At 39.6% G+C, this 12,298-nt stretch overlaps 1 protein-coding gene across 1 annotated transcript; it reads left to right on the top strand.

Moving 5' to 3' along the window:
- Positions 1–579: 579 nt before the first annotated feature.
- LOC310649035 (vomeronasal type-2 receptor 26-like) lies at positions 580–9,131 on the top strand (the record flags this gene model as incomplete). Its single annotated transcript, XM_083377283.1, has 6 exons — positions 580–797; positions 1,443–1,728; positions 2,151–3,002; positions 7,244–7,471; positions 8,026–8,152; positions 8,233–9,131. 6 exons carry the CDS (start codon positions 580–582, stop codon positions 9,129–9,131), a joined length of 2,610 nt encoding a protein of 869 aa, XP_083233409.1.
- Between the last annotated feature and the right edge of the window lie 3,167 nt (positions 9,132–12,298).

The following is a 12,298-nucleotide window of genomic DNA, read 5'->3' as shown; positions in this document are numbered from 1 at the left end:
TGGAGTGGAGTGGAGTAGAAAAGAGAGGAGAGGAACAGAATAGAATAGAATAGAATAGAATAGAATAGAATAGAATAGAATAGAATAGAATAGAATAGAATAGAATAGAATAGAATAGAATAGAATAGAATAGAATAGAATAGAATAGAATAGAATAGAATGTATTTACACTAGCTAAAACAAATGCCTATACCTATGCCTATATTTACATCTCTATTTTGGTTTATAGATCTCAAGCTTTTATTATTTTTTCTTGTTAGTTACTCATTCCTTCTTGCCTCAGGAGGCTTTCAGATGTTTTGAAGATGGTTACATAGGTAACAGTGTCACTATCATTATGGAATTAGCTTGTTTGTGTTTTCCAAATCCTATGGATCTCCATGGAAAAAGGAGGAACTAACCTCGAAGGATGTTATTTATCATTTCCATGATATTCCACCTCATGAATAAAAGCCCCAAAGTTTTGTGGATTGATTTGATAGTATGTTTGATAGTATGTTGACCAGTCTCTCTGATCTACTTCAAAGATATTGTTGCAGACAGAGGCATTTTTATACAGAAAGGAAACACTCATGGAAGATGTTAGTATTCATTGAATTACTGTTGACAGTATTGTCTCAGGTGGTGTGCAACGATCGTAGAATTCAATGTGACTTTGATGAGCCTCTTCCTATTCATCACACATATCATCAGCTTGGTGAGATTAATATTGCTGGCATAATTTCTGTATTCTTTACATTTTCTAAACCCATTGATTTCAGTCAACATCCTTCTCAGGGATTTCATGATGGACTTATGTAAGTACAGTACATCAACAATTCATGATCAAGTTCTGGATGTTGCTGTTAAATCACATGATGCTTGAAGCGTTTTCCTGTAATGACAAAAGCTTCAAAAAGAAGCATCTTAAACAGGATGACAGAGTTGTTTTATGTGAAGTTATATTTCACTTTTCCGTGTAAAGCTGCAAAGGGGGCCAAATTTCCCTTCATAAGAAATGCCATCTAATATCTATAAATATAAAAATTATATATGTCTTAATTTATGAAGATGTAACTACCATTAAGATACTTGCAAGGGGAGGGGGAATATTTTCCACAATAATAGTTGTCATTTCATATTTCTGGTCCATGAAGTTAACAATTTCCCTCTGGATATAAACCATACTTAAAACTGAGATTGGATACTGTACCTTTCTCACATATTAAGAAACAATGCTTCCAATTTCAAGCCAGTGTTTGTTTTGTATTATAAATAATTCTAGTTCCTTGAGGAGTATATATGGACTAGTATTTTGCTTTGCAGTTTCCAGGATGTGAGATGAATAATAAAGATACTATATGAAAGCACATTCCACAAAATGTGTTGTACTGAAAGATTATGGATGTTATAATAAGAAGCAGATCCTTGTTATTGCATTTTTAATTTTGTTTTTTCTGCAGAATATTTTTTCAGAATTATCAGCATATCCTAGCCTTAGTGTTTACTGTAAAAAAGATTAATGAAAACTCCCAACTTCTACCCAATGTCACACTGGGCTTCCACATTTTTAACAGCCATTTTAGTCCAGGATGGACTTACTTTGCCTCAATGTTACTGCCTTTCACTCAGGGAAAATTCATCCCTAACTACAAGTGTGGGGTCCCAAATACCTTGGCTGCAGTCATTGGGACACCTGACATCTCTCTTCACATGACAACTGTTTTGAACATCTACAAAGTTCCTCAGGTAAGATGTGCTCAAGAGATACATTATCATTCTGCCATACTTCGACAGACATTTGTATGCTTTTCTTCTGTAAATAGTGGAGAACTTGCAGATTCCTAGATATTATTTTCTGCTCAATAGAATCATCACAACAGCATGAATAATTGTCACACTGAACAGACAGTGGAGATATTTGACACAACAAAACATTCTCCAATTCTAGACATTGAACTATAGTTCAAATATGAAATATTCACAATGAGACTACTTCCAGGAAAATATATTTACTGATACCTTAATAGTGATATCGGTTGATATTTCTAAATAAATATAATTCATATTTAATTATATAAGCTCAGGGGCACTCAAAGACTCAAATGAATACTCATGCTTTCAGAGGCGTATATAGACCGTTGCAACTGCATATGTTTATCTTCCTGCAGTTGACCTATGGCTCTGCTCCAGCCATGGAGAAAGAGACTCAAGCAGTTTTCTTCCAACAATTGTTCCCGAATGAATCCCACCAACGTAAGGGCCTCCTCCAGCTTTTGCTATACTTTAGATGGATCTGGATTGGAATTCTTGTAGTAAAGGATGAGAAAGGAGAGAAATTTGTCCAGGAGGTTCTCCCCACATTTTCTGAGCATGGCATCTGTACTGAGTTTATAGAAGAGCTCCCAAATGTAGCTTTTTACAGTGATTTCACTGATACCATGGTTGAAGGGCTACATATCTACCATGTCCTCATGAACAGCACTGCGAATGTGGTAATTTTATATGGTGAAACTCAGTCCATATCAGATCTGAGAAGCTTCCTCCAGTTTTCAGAAGTGGAGGATATACCAAAGAAGAATAAGATTTGGCTCATAACAGCTCAGACAGATTACACTTCAGTTGCCTTTCATAAATTTTGGGATATCCATTTCCTACATGGTGCTTTATCCTTTGCAGTTCATACAAAGGAGGTCCAAGGCTTCCAGGAATTTCTTCAAAACTTGAATGCAAACAACAACCAGCACGATCATTTTCGGAAAGATTTTTGGCAACAAGCATTTGATTGTTTCTTCTCAAACTCAAAAATGGAGAAATATGAGAAGAAATGTACTGGACAGGAGAGGCTTGAGACCCTTCCCACATCTGTGTTTGAAACACACATGGATGGCCAGAGTTACAATATTTACAATGCAGTCTATGTTGTGGCACATGCTTTGCAATCTCTGTATTCTTCCAAATCCAGGGGGAAAAACATAGTAAAACAAGGAAGGAAAGAGTTTCATAATCAAGTATGGTGGCAGGTAAATCTGTAAGCAGATTGGTGCAGAAACCACTATATTTGTTGTTGCAACATATGTTAATCTCCCTTTAATTCTTTGTTGGTAAATTTAAATTTAACACACAAACAGTCTTTCGCAGAAGTGATTGATTGCCTGTGAAGGCTCCTAGATTGGGGCTGAAAGGTGAAAGTGGAAACAGTATGCTCCGTCCCATATATGGGGTAGACCAAGTTGCCCAGATCGACTGGTCTCACCAGAAAACACTTAATAGATTAAATAATCAAAATATTCATAATGTTGAAAGAAAAATCTTCGTCAGTGTCCAGTGCAAGCCAGGAATAAACAAAATGGAGACTGCTTTAGAAAGAAGGTTGTAGTTTATTGAAGAGCAGACCCAGACAGAAAGGTGGCTCCGGGAAAGCTGATCACACGGAGCAGGGAGTGGTGGGTTTTTAATCCCTTCTTGGGCTTGTGTTTGGAGTTCCTTTTCCTGGGGCTTTGTATTTCCTGTGTCATGTACTTTGACGTGAGATTCTGAGCATGTCCTTTTGGTATTCTGATAGTGGTGGGTTAATCCTAATGTCCTAAGGTCATGTCTTTAGAGTTTGGGTGGGGTATGTACAGTGGTGGGATTCAACCAGTTTGCACCACTTTGGCAGAAACGGTAGCTAATTGTTCGTTGCCCAGGTCCAGAGTGGACTTCCAGAAGCGGCATCCATACAGAGAACCAGTTGTTCACCTATTTGAATCTCACCACTGGGTATGTAGATTTTAGGGGTCTTTGTCTTTCTAATCTCATCAGCTTCTAGCTTCCTGACTCCAATCTTTCGGAATAGGATTATCAAATCTGCATTTCTACAGAGCTGGCCTCTGCCTGAGGGAGAGGGACTGGGACTGGTTTATGTCTTTTATGATTTTCTTTCTCCATTACTGTATTTCTTTGGGAAATATAATATTCTGCTTTTTAATATTGCCCAAAATATTTCCTTCTGTAGGAGGGTGGGTGAGTGCCGACTTCCAACAATATGCTGATAGTAAAATTGTAAATGGCATTGTTCAAAATTTTAACCACATATCTTCTGTCTGGGAAATTAACTGCTTGTCAATCCCAGAACCAAGAATGACACACAGTGATTCTTCCATGCTGATTTCTTATTGTTTTACAACTATAAACTCTTGCCAGTCTGAGCACAGCACTATCTGTATGTACAATATACTCTGTGAATTATTAGGGAAGGGCTATCTTCGTTCTCTTTCTCTCAGACATAATATCCATACTGAATTGCCTTTTACTTATCTGAAATGCATCCCTTTCATCCTGGGAATCCACTTCCTTACTACATTCTATCATTCTGCCAAAAATTCAGTCTATAGATAAAAGGGAGGAGGTGATCTACTCCCTCCACATGATATGCTGAAGCAATTTTTCCCCTAGATCATACCTGTCAAACTCACAATGTCACGTGACATCACACAACATTTCAAAGCCTTTTTACCACTGCCAGCATTTGGGTGAGTGCGGCTTCCTGATGACGCGTCTGGCCCACAGGTCAGGTCCAACCCCCTGCTCAGGCAGGAAACCCTATACCATTTCAGACAAATGGCTGTCCAGTCTCTTCTTAAAAACTTCCAGTGTTGGAGCATCTACCACTTCTGGAGGCAGGTTGTTCCACTGGTTAATTGTTCTAACTGTCAGGAAGTTTCTCCTTAGTTCTAGGTTGCTTCTCTCCTTGACTAGTTTCCATCCATTGCTTCTTGTCCTGCTTTCAGGTGCTTTGGAGAATAGCTTAACTCCCTCTTCTTTGTGGCAGCCCCTGAGATATTGGAACACTGCTATCATGTCACCCCTCACCCTTCTCTTCATTAAATATGTCTTGATATGTCTTATGATCATTTTTCTCTCTCTTTTGAATATAAGATTATATATCCAAATATATAAGACAAGATTTATTTATTTATTTAATTAGATTTGTATACCGCTCTTTCCCGAAGGACTCAGGGTGGTTTACAGGGTAATTAAAACAAGAAATACAAAAGTTAAAAACGATTAAAAAATTACAACAATCCCTGAAAAAGTAAAAAAAAACCAATGAAAATTAAATTTAAAATTCTCAGCCTGGGCCAGAGAGCTCGAAGAGCCAGGTCTTCAGGTCCTGGCAGAATGAACGGAGGTCGGGGGCAGTTCTCAGCTCCACGGGCAGCTGGTTCCAGAGGGCATGTGCACCCACTGAGAAGGGCCTCCCCCTGGGTGTTACCAGCCGGCAATCTTTTACCGGCGGCACCCTGAGAAGACCCTCCCTGTGGGAGCGCACTGGACGAAGGGAACTTGATGCTGGCAGCAGGTTTTCCCTCAGATATCCTGGACCCTCACCATTTAGGGCTTTATAGGTCATTACCAGCACCTTGAATCTCACCCGGAGGGCAACCGGAAACCAATGCAGCTCGCGGAGTAGAGGTGTTACATGCGAGTATTGGGAAACCCCCATCACAACTAGTGCGGCTGCATTCTGCACCAGCTGAAGCCTCCGAGTGGTCCTCAAGGGCAGCCCCATGTAGAGAGTGTTGCAGTAGTCTAAACGGGAGTTCACAAGCGCATGAGTGACTGTGCGTAGGGCATCTCGGTCCAGATAGGGTTGCAACTGGCGCACCAGGCAAACCTGGGCAAAAGCCCCCCTGGTCACGGCTCCTATATGGTCTTCAAAATTGAGCCGGGAGTCAAGGAGGAAAACCAAGTTGTGAGCCCTATCAACAGGGGGTAACACCTCACCCCCCATCGTTAAAGGTGGGATGGTCTGGTTAACCCGAGATGCCAATATGCACAGCCACTCAGTCTTGGCAGGATTGAGACGAAGCCTGTTTCTCCCCATCCAGACCTGGACCGCCTCCAGGCAACGGGACATCACGGCGAGGGCATCGCTGGGTTGGTTTGGGGTAGAAAGAAAAAGTTGGGTATCATCAGCGTACTGATGATACCCCACCCCGAAACCACGAATGATCTCACCCAGCAGCTTCATGTAGATGTTGAACAGGAGGGGCGAGAGAACCGACCCCTGAGGAACTCCACAAATAAGAGGCCTCGGGGTGGATCTCTGCCCTCCCATCAACACCGACTGCGAGCAGCCCAGCAGATAGGAGAACCACCGTAAAACGGTGCCTCCCACTCCCAACCCCCTGAGACGCCACAGTAGGATACCATGGTCGATGGTATCAAAAGCTGCTGAGAGATCTAATAGGACTAGGACAGAGGAACAACCCCTGTCCCGAGCCCACCAGAGATCATTCACCAGCGCGACCAACGCCATCTCCGTGCTGTATCCAGGCCTGAAACCCAATTGGTACGGGTCGAGATAATCAGTTTCCTCCAGGAACAGAGGGAGCTGATGCGCCACCACACTCTCAACAACCTTCGCCAAAAAGCGAAGGTTGGAGACTGGACGATAATTATTTAAAACAGCTGGGTCCAGGGCAGGCTTTTTGAGGAGGGGTCTCACCCCCGCCTCCTTCAAGGCAGCAGGGAAGACACCCTCCTTCAAAGAAGCAGTTATTACTGCCTGGAAACAGCCTCGTGTCTCCTCCCAGGTCGCATAAACCAGCCAGGAGGGGAACAGATCCAACAAACAAGTGGTGGTGCTCAGCCTCCCCATGATCCTATCCACATCATCAGGGGAAACAGGATCGAACTCAGTCCAGATAACAGGATAAACAGAACAGGATAAAAAATAATGTAACTGAAAAATTATGTCTTACTGTATACGTGGTGTGCATACATACATAAATACATACACCTATACCTTTTCATTTACTTTTTCTTTTATTTTGTTATTATCTTGCTTCTAGTTTGTTGGATTGTAACTGCAATAGTTCAAATCAAACTTTAGCAAGGCAATAGTAAGTATAAGGCCATTTAGAAGTAAGAATAGTATTAAACTTTTGTAGCCTTATGCATCCTTCTATTTCTTATATATTTATCAGAAGTCATCTAGTTTAAATAGCTTTCTCAATTAAACGACAAAGTGTATTTTTTGGGGTTTTGTATTTTGCAGTTCTATGCTATTTTTATTTCAGTAATCTGATATTTTACCTCTATTCCTCTTTTGGAATAACTGTTATGTTATTTGTTTAGTATTGGCCTACAACTAAAAAAAAGTGTTTATAATTTCTTTAAAGAGTCCTACATTTATATGTTTGGAACATATAAATTATTGCTCCTACTCTCTATCCGTTTGTCTCATTATCCCTTTCTGTGTATTGCTCTATCTCAGGTTCATTCCTTTCTGAGAAATGTCAGATTCAACAACACTGTGGGTGAAAAGATCTCCTTTGATAAAAATGGAGAATTCATTGGTGGATATGATATTATCAACTGGGTCACATTCCCAAACCAGTCGTTTCTTAGGGTAAAAGTTGGAGTGATAAATCCCACAGCTCCAGCAGACAAATTCTTCAATATTTCTGTAGATTCCATCACATGGCCAGTAGGCTTTAATCAGGTTAGCTTTTTGAATCTAGAATGATCTGTCTTCATTTATATACTATAAAAATATGATTATTAATGAAAGTGTCAGAGCATCATCTCTGAATAAAGTTTGTACTAAGTAGAAATGTCCTGAGGAAAGAAATCGTTATCTGTAAGAATGTTTAGTTTTCTAATAATTGGTAAAGAATATTGTACTCTTCATTTTGGCCCTGTATTAATTATGGACAATGGTTCTCATGGTTTTGAAGTAAAAGCTAAAGTCCAGTGTACTACATATCCTCAGTCTGGGGACTTCAAATTCAGAAGCTAAGAAAACCATCTTTAACTAACCAGCATAGAAATTGTCTTTGTTGAGTGGGGATTATGTTTATGAATGGCCACAGATGCCAATAAAGATAGATAATTAATGAATTATTATTTCAGAATAATTACATCCCCAAAAGATACCATCACACTACTTCTGCTTATTAATCAAATTTCATGCTGTTTGTTCCACAGTAACAATATTGCTCCAAGCACTTCCTTTTCCCTCAGTTTCCTAAAGTATTCTTTTTCATTAATTAATAGGCATTACCTTTATCTCTGTGCAATGATCCTTGTGAGACAGGATACAGCAAGGCAAAGAAAGAAGGAGAGTCATTTTGCTGCTATGATTGCCATCTGTGTCCAGAAGGGAAAATTTCGAAGGAGAAGGGTAGGACGTTTCCAAATAAGCCATTAGAATATAACACTATCTGTAATCAACTATATCAATTCCACTGTGTTCTTTTTCAGACATAGATGACTGTTCTCCATGTGCAGAAGATCACTATCCAAATCCTGAAAAAAATATGTGCATTCCAAAGCGGATCATCTTTTTGTCCTATGAAGAACCCTTGGGGATCAATCTAACTGTTCTTCCTCTTTTCTTTGCTTTAATGACAATTTTGGTAATAAAAATTTTCATGAAACATAAAGACACTCCTATCGTCAAAGCCAACAATAGGAATCTCACTTACACTCTCTTAGTTTCCCTCCTCCTCTCTTTCCTTTGCGTCTTTCTATTTATCGGGAGACCCAACACAATTATGTGTCTCCTTCGACAACCAGCTTTTGGCCTCATCTTTTCCGTGGCAGTTTCTTGTATATTGGCGAAAACCTTTGTTGTGGTTCTAGCATTCATGGCCACCAAACCTGGTTCCAAATTAAGGAAATGGGTGGGGGGAAGAATGGTCAGTTTCATTCTTTTATCTTGCATTCTTGTTCAAATATGTTTTTGTGCTGCATGGCTGATCACCTCCCCACCATACCCAGATGTTGATATGCAGTCAATGTCTGAAGAAGTCATCATGGAGTGCAATGAGGAATCGGTTATGTTCTATTGTGTTTTGGGCTTTATGGGTTTTCTTGCTCTGCTTAGCTTCTCTGCTGCTTTTCTAGCTAGGAGGTTGCCTGACAGTTTCAATGAAGCCAAATTCATCACCTTCAGCATGTTGGTTTTCTGCAGTGTTTGGCTGTGCTTTATTCCAACCTATCTAAGCACAAGGGGAAAATATATGTTGGCTGTGGAGATCTTCTCCATGATCTCCTCCAGTGCTGGCTTATTGGTGTGTATCTTTCTTCCCAAGTGTTTTATCATTGTGATGAGACCTGAACTGAACAATAAACATCAGCTCATGAAAAGAAAGTTTTAACAATTTTTTCTCTTTGCCTGACAACCTATATAATGTATGTTGGGGTTAGGCAGGGGACAAAATGGTGGCCACCAGACAAGCTGATTCATTCATTTGCCTTAGAGAGGTCACCACAGTGCTGTAGAAATTTCTGGATGCTGCAGAGTGCAGAATTTGTTCAGGTAGCAAAATGAAAGAGTTTATCCCTGGACCATGCAGCAATGACCTGAATGTGTCAAAATGTGCTACCATGCCATACAGCCACACACAAAAAAGGAAGTCCAGTACTCTGGAAGTTCTCAGAGTTCTTCAAAAGGTGAGGAGAAAAAGTGTTTGGTAGGAATTAGGCCTAAGTCCTCAGAGAAACTGATGGGAGTGGGAAAAGGCCTTCCCAAGGGGTGGGAAGTGGAGCATGGGTTATTTCAGGGGTGGGGAGGAGTTGGGAAGGCCAGGGCAGGTGGGCCTGAACCTGTTGTAGGTTTCTAACAGCTTCCACCACCCAGGAGGCAACCTATACTTCACTTAATGACCTACACATTCATTTTATGTTTCATTGGTTGTGAGCAGAGATGGGGGAGGGTGTTAAATGACATGTTTCACCTAATAACAGCCATGACATGCGACCATAATGGATGAGTGCCATTATAGTTGTATCTTGAAATGGAATGGAGTATAATGGAGAGTGAAATAGTTTAGTGCAGTGTAAAGGGTGAACATAGCAGAAAAGAATGAAGCTACATCAATGCCTATACTTTGCTATAAGGTTTTAATAATTTTATTTTTATCTTGTGGCTCCTGGGTTCCTCTTCTGGAGGCCCTGAATGTTTTGAAGATGTTCACATATGTGACTGTCTCATGATCATTATGGAATTAACCAGTATGTCTCTTGCAAATCCTATGGGACTCCATGGAAAAAGGAGAAACTGACTGACCTTGAAGGATGCTATATATCAGGGGTGTCAAACTGCTGGCCCGCGGGCTGGTGCATCACGGAGAAACCGTGCGCATCCCATTGCCGGCAATGGGAAAAAGTTCCGATACGTCGTGCGACATCATGTGACGTCGCGAGTTTGACATGTCTGCTATATATTGTCCCCAGTCCAACCCATGGCTGGGAGCTCCAAAACTCTCTGAGTGAATTTGATAGTATGTTTCATTCTTTAGTTCTGCCTGAAAGACATCTCAAGAAGAGAAGTCAGTTTGATTTACTTCAAAGATCTTGTTGCAGGCAGAGGCATTTGTTCACAGAAAGAAGACATTCATGCAAAATCTTGGTATTCACGGAGTTACTGCTAATAGGATTGTCTGAAGTATAAGATAATATATTCAAATATATGAATCAATGAGATAAAAATATAATGTAACTAAAAAGTATACTTGAGTGTGTTTATCTGCGGGTGGGTGGGTATACATACATTACATACATACATATTGTATATATTTTTTCAATTACAATTTCTTTTACATTGTTATTTTCTTGATTCTAGTTTATTGTATTGTGGCTGCAATATTTCAGTTATACTTTAGCATGGTTTTAGCAAGTATAAGACCCTTTATAAATAAGAATAATATTAAACCTTCATAGCCTTATACATCTTAGTATTTCTTATATATTTATCACAAGAAATCTGGATTAAGTATCTTTAGAAATTAAACTACCTAGTTTTATTTTTTCCAAATTGGGTTTACTTATCTATTGAAATTCTATGTTAATTTTATTTCAGTAATCTGATATTGTACACCTACCTCTATTTTGGAATGATTGTTTTTGTTATTTGTTTAAAACTGGCCTAAAATTAAAATAAAAAAAATGTTTATATTTGCTTTGTTTAAAGAACCATCAGAGATAAGTTTTGATCTCTGTCCTTTTCTCCTCCAACTGTCTCTGGATTTCAGATACATTATATTATGAGAAGAGTCAGATTCAATAACAGTGTTGTTGAAAAGATCTCCTTTGATAAAAATGGACAATTTATTGGTGGATTTGATATCATCAATTGGATCACATTCCCAAACCAGTCCTTTCTTAGGGGCAAAGTTGGAGTGATAAATCCCACAGCTCCAGTAAATAAGTTCTTCAGTATTTCTATAGAATCCATCACGTGGCCAGTAGGCTTAAATCAGGTTAGCTGTTTGAATCTAAATTGATCTGCCTTTATTTATATAGTATAAAAATGCCTTTATTGATGAAAGTCTCAGAGCATCACCTCCGACTAGGCTAAGAACAAATGTCCTGAGGAAAGAAAAAAATATCTGTACTTGGTACTGAATATTGAACCATTTACTTTGGCCCTCTGTTAATTATGGACAATGTTTTTCTTGTTTTGAGGTAAAAGCTGCAAACCAGTGTACTAGATTCATCAGTCTGGAGATTACAACATTCAAATTGATTTATTGACATATTTCAGTATGTGATGCTGAGCTCTGACTAAATATATAGGTAAAGGTAAGGTAAAGGTTCCCCCGCACATGTGTGCTAGTCGTTTCCGACTCTAGGGGCCGGTGCTCATCTCCGTTTCAAAGCCAAAGAGCCAGCGATTGTCCGAGGATGTCTCCATGGTCATGTGGCCGGCATGACTAGATGCCAAAGGCGCACGGAACGTTGTTACCTTCCCACCATAGTGGTCCCTATTTTTCTACTTGCATTTTTACGTGCTTTTGAACTGCTAGGTTGGCAGAAGCTGGGACGAGTAACAGGCACTCACTCTGTTATGCAGCACTCGGGATTTGACCCACCAAACTGCCGACCATCTGGTCGACAAGCTCAGCGTCCTAACCCACTGAGCCACCGCGTCCCTTGACTAAATATATACTGTAGGTTAAATGTGAATTATAAATTTGTCTGTACTTGTCCCCTTAATTCATATGCACCCTATAATGTGTAAAAATAAATAGCGTTAAATACAATTAAGGCTTTTGTTTAACCATGGAAAGCCTATGAATTGTTTCTGAAGCAATCAGACAGAAGGAATTCTCTTAAGCATATCATGTTTAGTGAACACCTACAAAAATGTATAGGATTTCCTTTTTGAGCAGGGGACTGGAGTAGAAAACTCTCAAAGTCTCCTCCAACTCTGTTGTTTTGTTTTTCTGTTAAAACATGGGGTAAATTTAAAAGATCTTCCAGCTGGCAATGTGTTTTCTCCAATGAAATCTCTGACACAAAAATAAATCTAGTAAATTCAAAT

This window comes from Vipera ursinii (genome assembly GCF_947247035.1).
Source record: "Vipera ursinii genome assembly, chromosome: Z".
Lineage (NCBI taxonomy): Eukaryota > Metazoa > Chordata > Lepidosauria > Squamata > Viperidae > Vipera > Vipera ursinii.
Note: the sequence above shows the minus strand (reverse complement) of the source record. Positions and strands in the feature narration are given on the sequence as shown.